The sequence below is a fragment of the Leuciscus leuciscus genome (assembly GCF_965113295.1).
Source record: "Leuciscus leuciscus genome assembly, chromosome: 14".
Taxonomy (NCBI): Eukaryota; Metazoa; Chordata; class Actinopteri; order Cypriniformes; family Leuciscidae; genus Leuciscus; species Leuciscus leuciscus.
In genome coordinates, this window is record NC_138738.1 from 34912725 (window position 1) to 34929833 (window position 17109).

The window sequence follows — 17109 nt, forward strand, 5'->3', positions numbered from 1 at the left end:
ACATTGGAGCGTCTAATGCGTAACCTAATTAATATTCATGAGCCAAAGTGCGATTCGTTTATTCGTCAGATTAGCGCCCACCCACTGGCACTTCAGCCAATGAAGTAATAGGTTGTCGTCACGTTACCTAATTAATATTCATTAAACGTGCATTGACCATAGTAGAATTATTCAGTTCTTGAGCATAGTCGATAACAGTATCACAACTTTAGTGACAATGACAATAGCGCCTCTACACGGACAGACAGACAGCGACAGGGTATAAAACGAGAAAATGCAAATGAATGAATATATCTGTATTATATCTGCAAAACTTTCCACCAGCCCATTCATATGGCAACTCTATTCTTTTTAATGTAGCATTTAAATATACATGAAGTATTGTTCTGTTAAGCATACAATATTAAAACGTAAGTTCACCCAAAAATGAAAATTATTTTGAACGGTTTAAAATCTGTTTAAATATCTGTGTTCCTCTGATGAATTAAAGCCATACATGTTTTGAAATACATGAGGGGGAGTAAATGACAGAATTTCCATTTTGGGTGAACTAATCCTTTTTCGTCCCAAAGAACAAATAAGAGCAAAACAGAAAAAAGACAGAAGACATAAAGGCGAGTGAGAAGTTCAATCACACCGACAGAAAGTGTTCAGCGGTACATTTATTTAGATTATACTATTTACAAGGTAGGCATGGACATTTTCTTAAAAGAAAATAAGTGCCCTACACACACACACACACACACACACACACACACACACACACACACACACACACACACACACACACACACACACACACACACACACACACACACACACACACACATACACACAGCATCTCACTTTCCAAAAGGCAGGATGAGAAAAATCAAAGGCCTTCTCAGACCGATTATGATAACTTAGCAAAATGGGTCCAACCCAAAAATATACATATATAACTCAATTTACAAAATGACATCAATGCTACAGGCTATGGCGAGAGGTAATGTAAGTTACTAGCACAAAATTTTACCAGTGGTAAAAAATAGTCCTTGAGCCAGAATACTGACATTTATATGACTTGAAACAACATACCACAAGACCTTGAGGCCTGGAAGGTTTTACGGAGTACCACTGATTCATTTTTTTTGTGGCTGGCAAATGATCCTAGTGTCACTGTTATTTGTATACATAATAGCTTGTAGTAAACTCTTATTTTTAGGATTGTTCTGATGGTTTAGGATCATAGAAATGCAGGCTTGAGTACAGGCAGCAGGTTTTCAGCGTTCTAGAAGGTTGTATCATGGGAATAAACTAGGGCCTCACATGACTGAATCTATGGATACAGACCTTGACCAAGTGCATTCTGGTTTTACACACACACCCAGACACACAATGTCAAGGTAGCTCTTATGACTAAAGTCATTAACATGCAACTCACACACACACACACACACACACACACACACACACACACACACACACGAACACACACGAACACACACGAACACACACGAACACACACGAACACACACGAACACACACGAACACACACACACACACACACACACACACACACACACACACACACACACACACACACACACACACACACACACACACACACACACACACACACACACACACACACACACACACACACACACACACACACACACACACACACACACACACACACACACACACACACACACACACACACACACACAAACAAACATACATATGAAAATGCATCTCGTACATGTAGTTCAGTTGGCAGTGATAGCACATACAGTCGGCATTCAACTGCTGTGGCAGCTGATAGATGTAAAATTGAGTTGTACTGTAGTAAACTGGATATGCATTGGTTGTATTTCAAAGAGAGAGGGGGGAAAAGCAAGAGAAAGAAAGTCTGAGCATTGGTCTTCAGCCCCGTCTTGGCTCCAGTCTGAAGGACAGTTGGGATAAGGTTCTCTGGTTGTCAATCACACTCAATTGACGTACGTAATTCCTCACTTCCTGTGGATTCTTACTGGCTGGAGATGCCTCGGCATCTGTGGGAGGTAGGAACAAAATTTAAAACAACCAAGCCTTTTACATTGTGTCTATTTACAACAAGAGCAAATAGCCTGCTTTGTTGGAAGAGGCTTTAAATAAAAAAAAAGAACAATAAATCCCACTGATAACAGGATCATTGGCATGGAGCGTAAAGTGGGTGGCGCTAACTTTTGACACGAGTCACGACTGACCCGAGTTCGAATCCGACTTTTTCCGAACTCATACTCCTCCCTTTTCCCATTGCATATCAGGAGTTTATTTTAAATAAAACATAAGAAAATATTTGAAAAGCGGAAATAAAGTGCCTAACGGGTATTTAATAGTAGGAATAAAGTGTTTAACGGGTAGGGTTAGGGGGTGGACTAATAAAGCAGCAATCAATTCATGATTTTGGTAAATATAATCATATACACTAAATATGTTGTTATTATTGCATACTGTTTTATAATATACTACAATACACTGAGGTGCAAAATTAGTATCTGCCACTTTTTGCACTAAGTATAAATAGCATCTAACAATTATTTATTTAAATGTAGTGTGAAGAAAATATTGCTACTATGTGCACTCAGTGCAAAGAAACCATTTTTTTGTATTTTCCATCTATTGCTATTTGCACTTGCCAAACTTTTATGAGTAATTCATGTATACAGCACAGCACACTGTGTGGAATACTGTAACACACTATGAAATAGTGACCCTCACCCTTCACAATTGAGCCGGATATGATTTATGATTTTACAGCTTTAGTGTCATGTGTGTTACTTTGCTGGTGTTTTGTCTTTGTGTGTATGACCCAATGCATCATCTGTACGAGTAATGGTCATGTTTTATGGACAGGCCACTTATGACGAACTTTGATTCATCATGCGACTTTCTATTGTAACTGTATTATTATGCAGGTAAAAAGCAGATTTTGGTATATTAACATCATATCAATTAATGAAATATATGGCTATAAGATGTAAAATATACAGGCACCAATATACCATAGCAAAATACTGAAATACATTTTTTGCTATGTCACATTCGTTTTTTTACTGTGAATTTCTGGCAGCCAGTTTTCTTACCATAACTTAATGGGATATTTTTACAATATTGTTTATATACATTTATACATTTGTTGTGATTTAATATGAATCCCTGCTATTTTACCTCTAGACATGGCCAGATATGTTTTCCCAAATACCAAACCTCAGATTGTTATGAATATGATATGATTGAGCAGTCTCTGGGATGTAGCTTTTTAATAGGCAGTACCATGAGAAATGAATTAGGACCACAAAGAAAGCATTAGTGTGTAGATGACTCACTGAAGGGCTGGCTCCTGCAGTGCCTCACCGCCCGGACTGTGTTTGCAATCAGCCGCTGAGGAGAGAAAAATCTATAAATATAAATATGTTCTAGCTGGTCAGATAGTGGTGCAGATATGTCACAGATCCAGTGTTGTTATTGTTAACTAAAACTATTAAAATCGCTTTCGTTAATTGAAATAAAGTTGAAATAAAATAAAATATAAATATTAGCTGGAGAAAAAAAACTAAATTAACATGAAATTTTTTGCCTTGCTAACTAACTGAAATAAAACAAGGTAGGATTAGGGTTGCTAAGTCCTAAAATGACCAAGATAAATAGAATTATAAAAAAAAAAAGACAAAAACTTAAAATTTAAATGAAAACTGAATAATAAAAGATGAAAATCTAATTCAAAATATAATAGTATACAAATAATACTACAATAACACTGCATAAATACCAGTAACAGACTCACCATCTTCTCAAAGTTCACCAGTCCGTCAATAAAAGTCTTATTCCCCTCATGAGTGAATGTCATGTCTGATAAGAGAAAAAACATTTCATGCTGTAGTAGACCAGAACTATGAGACAACCAGTAATTATTATTAAGGATATTGGGGCTAGGCCCTGCCCACACCTTTAATGAGAAGGGGCATAAAGGGAATGATTGGCGGCTCCATCTTAGCCACAGTGAGGCGGTACGCACGGTGATTCCTGGATGGATCCTGAGTGCAACAAATAAATCAAAGTTTAATGATCAATGACTGTCTCAATCATAGAATAATTTCTATAGGGAGAGAGCTGGAATTCAAAATGTTTGAAATAGACTCACAAGCAAACTTTCAAACTCTGCGTAGAACTTCTTGAACTTACTAGGTAGTTTCTATAAAAAAAAGGGAAAAAAAAATATGCCCATAGACACAATAATAGTCATATTTGCAAAGACCTTTATGTTTGTCAATATTTAATGACATGACACTGATTTATTATTATCATGGCCTATTCATTATTAAAAAATACCTGAAAATTGCAAATTACATAATAAATCTCTTCTATGGTTCCCATGTTAAAACCATTAAAGTCCCCCTGTGGTGAAAATCAAGATTTTAATGTTGTTTATATGTCTATGTGGTGTTTTTAATATACTTTAAGACAAACCATGTGTAAATTCATAAGTCAACACCATTGCTGAGTATTTTCTCCTTAAAGTCCCCGTGAACCGGAAGTTGCAAACGACTTTTCTCCAGTGTTGTGACGTATTTCCAAGTGAAACAGAATATTGAACAGAGGGCAGAGTTTTACTTTAGCGCTCCTCCTCTCCATCTCTGCTCATAGCAGACTAACGGTTTGAGGGGAGTGGTTAAGCGTTTTCAACCCAAGCCGTCAAACTGATGTCATCAGAAAAGGAACGCCATTCCAGACCGGAAGTCACTTTTCAGATTTTGATTAAAGATTACCAAGGCAAATATCGCTGGTGTTTCTGACATCACAAACTACCTTGTAACCAATCACGTCAACGTGTGATTGTCAACGAGTGGATCTGAGCTGGTGTGAGTGAGTGGAGGTGGGGCTAATTTGCATATTCATAGAACAGCATATACTAAATGAGGCAAGGGTGTAGAGTTACATTCAAGCTATTTTAAGGCATGAAGGCTTTTTATTCAAGGATTTATTTATTTTTATTAAATTTTTTTGTGATTTTGGTGATCAAAGGTGAGTTTTAAGGGATAAAATGATTGACTACAGGGGGACTTTTTGGTATAAGATTTTGGTATAAACACTTCAAAATATAAAACCAACCATAATATAAAAATGACTTTTCTAAGATTATGGCATATATGTTTTCAAATAGACAAATTAAATTTGTGCAATATGGCACTAACCTCCCATGTCTGGCTGAGTCTGCTCACGGCTGGGTTGCACATGCCCATGATAATGGCGAAGAAAGAGTTCAGATTCTTAAACTCTCTACAGCTGAGGGAATAAATGCACAGCACACATATCTAATGTGTTTTTCAAATATCGAATGCATCAAATCAGATCCAAATTTTTTCAAAGTTTTGTTCTATTTGTAAATGTGTGCTGAAGAACTCACTGGGCGGCAATCTTGATGAACTTCTTGAGTAGCTGTACCCGTTTGCTGAGCGTCCCGCACAGACAGACCTCTGTGACCACCCACAGCTGCACCTGATTAAAGCGCCTCAGAAACAGCTCCAGATTTGCTGTGGAGCGTCTGTATGCCTGCCGTCCGAACGTATGATACACCAGCTCATACTGCACACAAACACACTCAGTCAAACTGCACGTTTTGTGGATAAAAAACGTCATTCGTGCGTGACTGTGTATCACTATATGTGCAACTTTACCTCATGTACACAGCTGAAAAGCTCCCAGTCATACTGGGTCATCTGGAAGGCCAGATCTTTAGAGCTCATCAGCTCAAAACTGGACATAGACCCTGTGGAGGGACCCTCCTGCTCTGGAAGCGGATTCTACACACATGTACACAGTCATTACTAAATACACACAAATACAAACACTTACTTCATTTGTACACTTACTTAAAGTGCCCCTATTATGCTATTTAAGAGGTTCCTAATTTAGTTTTGAAGGACTACAATAGATTTACATGCATTCAAGGTAAAAAAAACACTGATTTTCACATAATATACATTTCAGCATCATCTCACAGTGTCTGAAACGGTTCTAAATGATCGGTTTCTCTAGACACCTCCTTTCCGAGAGCCTACTCTGCTCTGATTGGTCAGATGGCCCAGTCTGTTGTGATTGGTCTACCGCTTACAGAGTGTGTCGGAAATCAAACGCCAATTACCAATATCTGAATTTCAGCTCAGCACTTAACACAGTAACAATGGCATCAGTTTTACCGTATCGATTCGAGCCCAGGTCCTCATCCTTTGGAAGTGAATGCAAAGTGGATTTACTCTCACAGGGCAGAAAACAGTGATTTCTCAACATGTCGTCAACACGAACCAAACTCTTCCAAGCCTCACCTACAACTAGTGTTCGAGGGCGGGTCAAAGTAGACGTTGTTCACAGGAAGCCAATAAAGACTATAGGCTGGCATTATCCAAATTTGTTACAAACCTATGTAGGATCATGCAAGAAGTAAGGCTGGAATAACTGACGACTCGTTTCAGGCAGTTCAGAATCGGCTCTTTCTTTTGGGAGTCAAAAAGATCGCAGTTTGATCTTTGAAACTTTGCAGAACTTTTACATTCACTAACAGATATATTACATGAAAGGTATTTTACAAATTAGCATAAAAGGGGCACTTTAAAATAAACTATATGCTCAAATGTATGTTGCCACCTCTTTTTAGTACAGAACTGGTTTACTGAATCTGGTGTGGAAGAACTTTTGGACCCCGGGCTAATGCAATGACATTTGTAAGTGTGCTTTATGTGTCCAAATGCTCTACATTTGATCTCACCAGTGAATCGAGCTGTTCTCTGGAGCAGACAAACAATCGTCCGTTCACTCCCAGCGACTGAAACACTGATACATCATTGGGCTTTAAAATCTGCTTTTCTGTAATAAAAAATAAAGCTCAGAATTAGTCAGACCACAAATCACATTGTGAACACTTTTTCAGCTGTACAAGATCAACACCTAATAAATCTTATGATGGATTTTATGAACTTTATTTACTATCTGTAATCTTTAGACTACAACATAAACTTCAACCTTTAATACGATTTACACTTTCGCTGGTACTTTCTGAAAGGTTTCATTTGAAACTGATCTGGAAGGGGATTATATAATATAGAAAGAGTGTGATTCAATACAGAATGTTGCCAGAGCAACAAAAGGGCTGAATATCTACAAAGTTGTGTGTGTATTTGTTTGTCACATCTCCAAGGGCAACTACTATTTCATCATGAATCAGTGTGTGTGTGTGTGTGTGTGTGGACCACCTCCAGATGCGCTGAGGTTTATCAAAAGCAGCTCTTCAGTCGATCCCAGTTTATCCGCTACAGCTGCGGTCACCTCTCTCCCCGTGGCCAGCACAGACACACGAATAGTAGTGTAAGTGTGATCACTGCAGTAAACCTTCAAGAGAACTACACACACATGGAAAGACAAAGATGAAGAGAGGTCATTTGATTGATTTATTTATTTATTGATTGACCCATCAATCCATCCATCCGTCGTTGTATTGTTCCATCCATCCATCCATTTGTCGTTCTATCATCCATCCATCTTTCCATCCATCCATCCATCCATCCATCTGTCATTCTATCGTTCCATTCATCCATCCATCCAACCAACCATTCATCTATAGTTCTTTTTTTCATCAATCCATCCATCCATCTGTCATTCTATCGTTCCATTCATCCATCCATCCAACCAACCATTCATCTAGTTCTTTTTTCATCAATCCATCCATCCAGCCGTCATTCTATCAATCCATCCATCTATCCATCCATCGTTCTATTGTTCCATCCATCCGTCCATCCATCCATCCATCCATCCATCCATCCATCCATCCATCCATCCATCCATCCATCCATCGTTGTATCAATCCATCCATCCAACATTCTATTGTTCCATCCATACATCCATACATTCATAGTTCTATCATTTCATCCATCCATCCATCTATCCAACCATTCATCCATAGTTCTTTTTTTCATCAATCCATCCATCCATTCAATATTTCCCAAAAATGAAACAGATATATTAAATAAAGTCAAGGACTACTTGTGGACATGGTATTACTTATATATTAAATAAAGTCAAGGACTACTTGTGGACATGGTATTACTTAATTATTGTTTCAAATTTATAACATTTTCTCATAAAAAATCCATTAAGTTTAAATTATAAAAATAAACGTTTAAAAGAAAAATTAACATGAATATCAATATTTCTTATTAGTATTTAGTCATTTTTGCTGTTATTGACAGCAGTACTGAAGCTGACATGAAGTGCAAAGGTTATGCAAAACCTGGTGATGAAGCATGGCATCTTATATTTCATATTCATTGTATTTAACTCTCAGAACTTTTTTAATGGTTTTGTTTATTTTAAGGTTTAAATAAGATACTGATACTCACTGTCATCAAAGCTCCTCATTGGCTGCTTTTTTGCAAGCCTTTCCTCTCCAGAGCTGAACTGTCGCAGGAGGACTTTAAGCTAAGACATCACAGAGAAAAAAGTTCATGAATATAAAGCAAAACTTTAAAACAAAATGCATATGAACAGCAGATTATTCATTATTTTGACCAATTTATATAATAAATCTATAAATAACAAACATAAAATGTGAGAAAGCAGATCTACAGTACCTTTTTTTGGGAGGTTCGTGTATCATCTGGACTGAGACAGTGAAAGGAACAAACAAATATGTGGGCATCAGTAATATTAACCATTCACATTAAAGCACTAATAGCAGTTACACAACACACTAAAAACCTACTAATGTTTGATGATCCTCTCAAGCTCAGGCAGTAGCTCCTTCAGTGGACGCAAAACTCTTGCGTCATTAGATACGAAGCCATGCAGCTCCTGCATACACACAAAACACATTCACAGCATGCTTATCATGTTAATAGTCAGTTATGAATCCATGCATGGAATCAGATCTCCATACAGACTGGTGGTAAGTGATTCTATGCCAGCGCATGTGTGTGTTTGTGTATGACTGTAACCTCCAGAAAGCTGAGCGTGGTGTCATCCTCCAGCAGATGGTGGCCCTGCAGGGCAGCCCAGCGCAGAGCCAAGCTTAACACCCGTCTCTTGCTGGCAACAGCGTAGTCTAGACGCTCCTGCTCTGAGCCCTGAGACGCCTGAGAGTGGTAGGTACACAAACGCTAAGGAACATATGCATACTTACAAAAACAGTGTGCTGTACTGATATATAGACAGATATTTATATACTGTAGATAGATAGATAGATAGATAGACAGACGGACGGACAGAAACAGATAGATAGATAGACAGACAGATGATAGATAGATTGACAGACAGACAGACAGATGGAGGGACAGACAGACAGACAGACAGATAGATAGATAGATAGATAGATAGATAGATAGATAGACAGACAGACAGACAGACAGATGGAGGGACAGACAGACAGACAGACAGACAGACAGATAGATAGATAGATAGACAGACAGACAGATGGAGGGACAGACAGACAGACAGACAGACAGACAGACAGATAGATAGATAGATAGATAGACAGACAGACAGATGGAGGGACAGACAGACAGAGATAGATAGATAGATAGATAGATAGATAGATAGATAGATAGATAGATAGATAGATAGATTGACAGACAGACAGACAGATGGAGGGACAGACAGACAGACAGACAGACAGACAGACAGACAGACATACAGACAGACAGACAGATAGATAGATAGATAGATAGATAGATAGACAGACAGACAGATGGAGGGACAGACAGACAGACAGACAGACAGACAGACAGACAGACAGACAGACAGATAGATAGATAGATAGATAGATAGATAGATAGATAGACAGACAGATGGAGGGACAGACAGACAGAGATAGATAGATAGATAGATAGATAGATAGATAGATAGATAGATAGATAGATAGATAGATAGATTGACAGACAGACAGACAGACAGATGGAGGGACAGACAGACAGACAGACAGACATACAGACAGACAGACATACAGACAGACAGACAGACAGACAGATAGATAGATAGATAGATAGATAGATAGATAGATAGATAGATAGATAGATAGATAGATAGATAGATAGATAGATAGATAGATAGATAGATAGATAGATAGACAGATGGAGGGACAGACAGACAGAGATAGATAGATAGATAGATAGATAGATAGATAGATAGATAGATAGATAGATAGATAGATAGATAGATAGATAGATAGATAAGGTTGATTCCACTAGAAGGATATTGAGCCACAAGGGCAGGGCACAGCTGGCTGTTGGGCATGAAGACACAGTGCATGAGCACAAAATCATCCAGAGTCGGATCTGTGGGGGAAATGATTAGCAGAATTATTCAAATTAATTCATATAGTGTTGGGTGATTAATCAAATCATCACTTTAATCTTAATGAGAGATGAATGAGAAGGTCCAGTACCTGGGTCAGAGAAATTAATGTCCAGTCGCATTGTCTCCAGCAGATGCTCTAGAATCTTCTCTGGGCTGCCTGACATCACAGTGTATCTGTCCAGCAAACACATACACAGGAAAAGTAGTTGGATTTAAATAAATGCATGGATAGATTCATTTATTGCTGATGGATAAAGACATTCTCAGCAGACGGATGGACGTGATCATATACTTGAAGTGGGCTGGGATGTTTCCATGGCTGGAGGGCCGGAGACTCTTCTGTAGTACCAGAACATCTTGCTCATGCTCTTTTAGACGCACTGTGTTTGCTTCAACATCCTACACACACAAACAAGCCAAAATACATGCATCAAGAAATATGTCATATTAGGTTCAATGATTCACCAACTAGTTCAGATGAACCATTCTCCTGGTGCTTATATCTTTATAGATGTTTGTGTACCCTGAGTATACGGTTGAAGTCCTCTTTGTCCACTCTCAGGAAGTGGCAGTTGTCCTCTCTCAGAACGATGGACGCAGCGCGGGGGGCGTCGTTCACCAGGGCCAGTTTCCCAAAATCATCTCCTTCATGCAGCGTACACACCACACCCTAAACACACACACACACACACACACACACACACACACACACACACACACACACACACACACACACACACACACACACACACACACACACACACACACACACACACACACACACACACACACACACACACACACACACAAATCATCTAATAGCATCTGCCACTAGTACCACTCAACATAAACAAGTTAACAGAATTAATGTAAGCTGACATTACCTTGCCATAGATAACAACATTTACTGATCCCTTCTGGATAATATACCAAGAAGTGCCTTCCTCCCCTTGATTAAACACTGAAATACAGAAAGCAAACATACAGAGAACACGACTAAGCTAAAGCAAAGATGCAATAGTGACAGTAAAGACATTGATAATGTTACAAAAGATTTATGTTATAAAATATTCTATTCATCAAATACTGTTTTGTTTCCACAAAATATTAAGTAGCACACTTTTTTTTAACATTGATCATAATAAATTATTCTTAAGCAGCAAATCAGCATATTAGAGTGATTTCTGAAGGATCATGAGACACTGAAGACTGGAGTAATTATGCAAAAAATTTAGCTTTGCATCACAGGAATAAATTACATTTTACGATATAGTAAAATAGAAATCAGTTATTTTATATTGTAATAATATTGCATAGTATATTTTACTGTAATTTTGATTAACCTCAAACGTTTAAATGGTAGTGAACCTATGATTATACATATCTTTCAACAGTATTAGTTAACTATGAGAATCTAAAAAGCAGTAAAGAGGCATTGAAACTCACAGACAGTGCCTGCTTTGGCATGCGACTCAAAGATGAGGACCCCAGCGAGCTCTCTCTTCACCTGCAGGGGGCAGCACGATCACAGCTCATGTTAGTGTGCTCACACCAGGCATTACTGTGTAAATGAGGCTCAGAGATTGTATGGAGGTCTTACAGTGTTAGATAGATGAGAGAGCGCTTTGATATGCAGCAGCTCATCATAAATAATCTCTAGGTCTTCAGCTGTTCTTTGACCAGGCCTATAAAGGGAGCAAGGGACAAAGAAAAAATGGAGGAGTTCGGGAAGAGTAAAAATGGACAATATCAGAATATGAGAGCAAATGCAAATTCAAATGCAAAAATGGGACCAACATGCAAATTTCAAATGAATAAATACTGCAGGGGGCGCTGTTGGTCACTCACGGTTTCCTGAGGATCATTCGCATGTGTGCGTCAGGGCCGATCTGAGAGAGGAAGAGGAGGGTCTCCTGCAGCTCTTCCTCAGCTTCACGTTTCTCGTCGTCGCTAGGCAACACCGCATCCTCTTCCTCGTCATCAAGGAAACGATAAAATAGATACTTATCTTGAAAGCTGAGCTCATGGTCAACTGTCAACATAAAAAAGCACAGAGATGAAATACAGCATGTGATCTATTGAAGCTATTCAAAGGCTCTAATTAGTATTTTAAGAAGTTCATGTGGGGTTATTTTTATTTTATCAAGCTATTACTTGTTTTAACAAGCTGGTCATTCCTGTTATGCATCATAGAACTCAATGTTCAGCTGCGACAGATGAATGTGAATGGTAATAGATTTGTTTCTCCATTTGTTTTAAAGACCTCATTGCAAAAACAAGATGTTAAGTCATTTTGAAATCAATTAAAAACCTAATTGATTACTTGGTAAAACCAGTGTTGTTATAGTTAACTAAAACTATTAAGAATCGTGTTTGATTATTAAAAAAAATAGCTGAAATATATAAATATTACTGAAATAAGTTGAAGTACAAAAATTGCTAAAACTAAAACTAAAATAATAATAATAATAAAGCTAAGTAGAAATATTAGAAAAAAGAAAAATGATAAAAGCACATAATGACTAAAACAAACTAATATTAAAATATACAAATCAATTCTAATGCAAAATATTAATAAATAATATGATAGTATATAAACACTACTAAAACAACACTGGTTAAAATAATATTCCAGATAAAACATTTTGAAATTTACATTTCAATCAGAGAAAAGAAAATGAAGAAACATTCAACATAGCAGGAATGACCCAGCTAAAAGGTAGGGAAGGCAATGTTTTTCATAAACACTCTTCACACTCTTCACATCCTGATAGCAATCAATAATAGAAGTGGTCTATATATATATATATATATATATATATATATATATATATATATACTGTGTATATATAAAAAAGTACATATATCTTTTTTAGTCTAAGGGCCAACAAATTTTCATCCAATCACAGCATTCGGTCCGAACATCACATGTCATCAGCGTGTTCCGTAAGGCTATGCAGAAGTGTAGGCAGTCACAGGGCACCAAACAAACATCAGCTGCCCTTTACAGTTCCTCCAGAACCAAAACAACGAGCTTATGCTGCGTTCACGCAGTGTCATAACCGTAATTATCAGATGGCAACCCGCGACGTTCTCCCCGAAGATCTGCAGCAGTCAGGTGGTACAACTAGAGCTCTGTAAGTTGTTTACATGTATTATTATTGTAATGTTATGTGCTTTGAGACATGAGGTAATTTAACACCATCTCTCGTAACGCTTTTGTTTGCTCCCCGCTGTGTGTGTTCATGTGTTTGGGAGCAGCCGTGGCTTTGGAGACGATCTGAAGTGACGGTGGGATCTCATGCTTTCAGACTATCTTGCTATTACTTGCCTTTCCGAAATTGCCTACCCTACCTTTATCCTGGCTGACACAACAGCAAATGGTACAGGTGTGCGTGTTTGTTGTGTACCGTGATTCAGGACCCCTTCCTCCAGGAACACCTGCCACATTCCCACAGCGTGAGCTCGACTGTGAACACATGAGCTCTGCTGAAGCAGCCAGTCGACCAGCTCCGTGCCGACACAACACTGCCTGCACACACACACACACACACACACACACACACACACACACACACACACACACACACACACACACACACACACACACACACACACACACACACACACACACACACACACACACACACACACACACACACACAGGTCACACAGAGCAGTGTATTCTGCATAGACATATACTATGGCATAAATTAATAAATATTGCAAATGATATGACATATAACATTTGTCATAGGCAACACACACCTGTAGGTTTTCAGATGATATTTTCTATCTCTGATCATGTGCGGAGCTCTGGCCAGTATAGCGTTACGTAAGACTTTTTCTGCCCTCAAAATCTTTTCTGATGGGACCTGAAACAAAATCCGGAACAGAGAGAGAGGAAGTTGAGAGTGAGGCACAGAAAACACTAATGCACAGCCTTTTTACAGCCAAAAAACACTCATTGAGATCTAATTGCCTGCACTCAATTTGCAAGTGTAGATGACAAAAGATCTTTTCCAAAAGATTTTTAAATTGAATTAAAACTCTCTGGTGCTCTAAGCGTTGGCAGTCAAAAACTGACAGAAAGGTTGTTTTATTTCAACGAATTGAATGTACTATATTTTAGTTTGATAATGTTTTTTATTCAATATTTTGTATTTTTAGGTGACTTTATGGTACTAAATTTTATTTATGCTGTAGATATAATCCATTTATTCACTTTTTGAGCATGGACCTGAAAATTAAATGTCTAACTTAAACTGTCATAAATCTTGAATGCTTTAGTTTAGAGAGTACAGTCTGAAGTTTGATCTCTTTTTAAAGACGACAAAAGTGAACTTAAAAAAAGTTTTAAAAAAATGTACGTTTGTTGTTATGAAAAATGCACAATAAACACACAAATACTATTTTACATTTTAATATGAAATATATATTTTCAAGAAACACGTTTTACTCTAAAACTGCAAGAAAATCAGAGCCATAAATTTAAAGTTGTGTTCCAAATTTGAGCTTGATATTTCATATGAAATGAGCATTCAGGAAGATTTAGTTTGGCCGCAGTACCAAACGTTTTCACTAGATGAAATTCGTCTCCCACTCATTTCCAATGCGCTCATTCTTGACAGCGAGGAGCACAAATGTGACACATTTTTTTTCAGAACCATTTATATGAAGGTAATATGATGCCATAAAGAATTGCATGCGCAGGGTAAGATTTGTGAAAGTGTACATAAGTTTTGCTCCGTTCTCTCACGGCCCTCGGCCTCGTCCTGCTCGCCACAGTATTATTACATAAAGAATGGGTATTAAATGTTTTAATTGTAAAGTTTAACATCAGCTCATTGTTGTAACAGATTATATAATATATACAATTTCAATCCAATAACGTTAACACCAGCTCGAAATTCAGTATGAATGTCAGTCAGCCTTAGTCAGCCTAATGGTGTACAGCTTATTAAGCAATCATGATTTATTTATTTATTTAACATGTATGTGTGCAGTAAAAGTACCATTTCAGCAACGAGAACGATACTGAGCCAAAAGAAGATAAAGATGTGTTCTGGTGACTGGCGTGTTTCTTGAACCAATCAGGTAAGAGTAAATCGAGAGTCAGCGAGAAGCTCATTTGATTGGCTACATGATGAAGGTGGACCCGCCCTCCTCTACACACTTGCAAAACTCAATGAGAGAGAGAATCGTGCCAAAACTGGAAGTGCAGGTAAAAGAAAGACGCAACTGTACAGGGTTATTTCGGGAACTTTTTTTGCCCCATCTACAACAAGTCATTTAGGCATTTGCAACAGTTAATTTTTTTTAAACAAAGGTTGGTTTTGCGTGATCAATCTGTTTTGCAGTTCCTGACTCTGTTGTTTTCGCTTGCAAATTTCTGTTCACAGGCCTGCAATGCTTTTGGCCGTACTTGTGCGAAAAAAACGTGCCAAAAGTGTAAGCATTGAAAAATGAAAGTCAGAAGAATACAGATCATATTTATTTTGCATTAGCATTAAGCTGCAGCTTCACAATACATGAATTACACTTACGAATAACAGTAAAATGCTGCAAATATTTTTTTTCTTACACTTGAAAGGTGATGTACAATTGCTTGCAATTTTATGTACACTTTCACAAATCTTACCCTGCGCATGCGTTTCTCTTATGGCATCATATTACCTTCATTTAACCTTTTCGAATCATGTCCATGATTTTTTTTTTTGTGTTCACATAGTAAGTGCCAAAACCTTTACCAAGTTTCGTACCATTCCAATGAAATAAAAAACTCAAAAAAACCCAAAAGGTACAATTTTGAGATTTCACAAAAATATACTGAAGAGCAACAGAGGGTCAATTATACAAAATTAGCATAAAACTGAGATGACGACAGTCTGCGGCCTTGAGTTATGTGGATGGAAATGAGAATTACTGGCAAATGAATCAACAAAAATGTTCACTCTCAGGAAAGAGTGGCAGATCATTAAATAAGTATTTTTTTTATTGATTTTTACTGTCAAAAGTACAGTGTCAGTAATCAACATAGACACAGGCACAGCACTATATCAGCGCATGCGAATATTAATTTGAACAGACAACAACTGAACTAAAAATAAAACAAAACTGATTCCATATAACCTGTTAAAATGTAAAGGTGATGAATGGGAACATGTAAGACAATCCTACCTTATTCAGGTTTTTTGACATAAAATTGAGAGGGTCGCTGTTTAGATTCTCTTTGTCTGGCATTCCTGCATCAAACAAAGACATTTTTGAGAAATCATCATTGATGTCTCGTGTGAGTGTGTATGTTTGCGTGTGATACTCACTGTCATTTGTAGCCCCACTGTCCATCACTCCGTACGGCGGAGCGAGAAGCCCTGCCATGCACTGCCTGTATTTCTACAACATAAAGAATAACACAATGAAAATGTATTCCAATCCCCCCCCCCGATACCTCAAAGCTGTACTGAGTCATTTTCATACAGGTGAAATGACTGCCTTTACATCATTAAAGTGAAATGCTCTATAGTAAGAAAGCTGAGCTCCACCAATCAGATTGAAGCCTTTTGTGGCTTGGCAGCGATCACTATGAATATTCAGATGTTTTCATTATTTTTCTTTCCATATCGCCATGGTGATCGGTGACGAGGTGCCACATGCAGCTGAGGCAATGAATGAGACACTGATACCGGCCCAAACTCACCTACAGTTCAAACACACACACACACACACACACACACACAC

At 37.8% G+C, this 17109-nt stretch overlaps 1 protein-coding gene across 2 annotated transcripts in view; it reads right to left on the reverse strand.

Annotated features, from left to right (window-relative positions):
* Nucleotides 1–621: 621 nt before the first annotated feature.
* Nucleotides 622–17109, reverse strand: part of rapgef4b (Rap guanine nucleotide exchange factor 4b) — a 55400-nt gene continuing 38912 nt past the window's right edge. For both annotated transcript variants that reach the window (XM_082189916.1, XM_082189917.1), the window contains 26 exons: nt 16692–16764; nt 16549–16613; nt 14137–14243; nt 13779–13900; nt 12217–12400; nt 11969–12053; nt 11815–11875; nt 11253–11329; nt 10892–11038; nt 10661–10767; nt 10457–10542; nt 10268–10346; nt 9012–9162; nt 8780–8868; nt 8649–8679; nt 8418–8496; nt 7275–7421; nt 6791–6888; nt 5703–5828; nt 5432–5610; nt 5220–5310; nt 4169–4219; nt 3974–4061; nt 3812–3876; nt 3354–3408; nt 622–2036 (listed from right to left, as the gene is read on the reverse strand). In XM_082189916.1, coding sequence (XP_082046042.1) covers nt 1909–2036; nt 3354–3408; nt 3812–3876; nt 3974–4061; nt 4169–4219; nt 5220–5310; nt 5432–5610; nt 5703–5828; nt 6791–6888; nt 7275–7421; nt 8418–8496; nt 8649–8679; nt 8780–8868; nt 9012–9162; nt 10268–10346; nt 10457–10542; nt 10661–10767; nt 10892–11038; nt 11253–11329; nt 11815–11875; nt 11969–12053; nt 12217–12400; nt 13779–13900; nt 14137–14243; nt 16549–16613; nt 16692–16764 — 2571 coding nt within the window. In that variant the 3' untranslated portion in view covers nt 622–1908. The remainder of the gene's footprint in view (nt 2037–3353; nt 3409–3811; nt 3877–3973; nt 4062–4168; nt 4220–5219; nt 5311–5431; nt 5611–5702; nt 5829–6790; nt 6889–7274; nt 7422–8417; nt 8497–8648; nt 8680–8779; nt 8869–9011; nt 9163–10267; nt 10347–10456; nt 10543–10660; nt 10768–10891; nt 11039–11252; nt 11330–11814; nt 11876–11968; nt 12054–12216; nt 12401–13778; nt 13901–14136; nt 14244–16548; nt 16614–16691; nt 16765–17109) is intronic.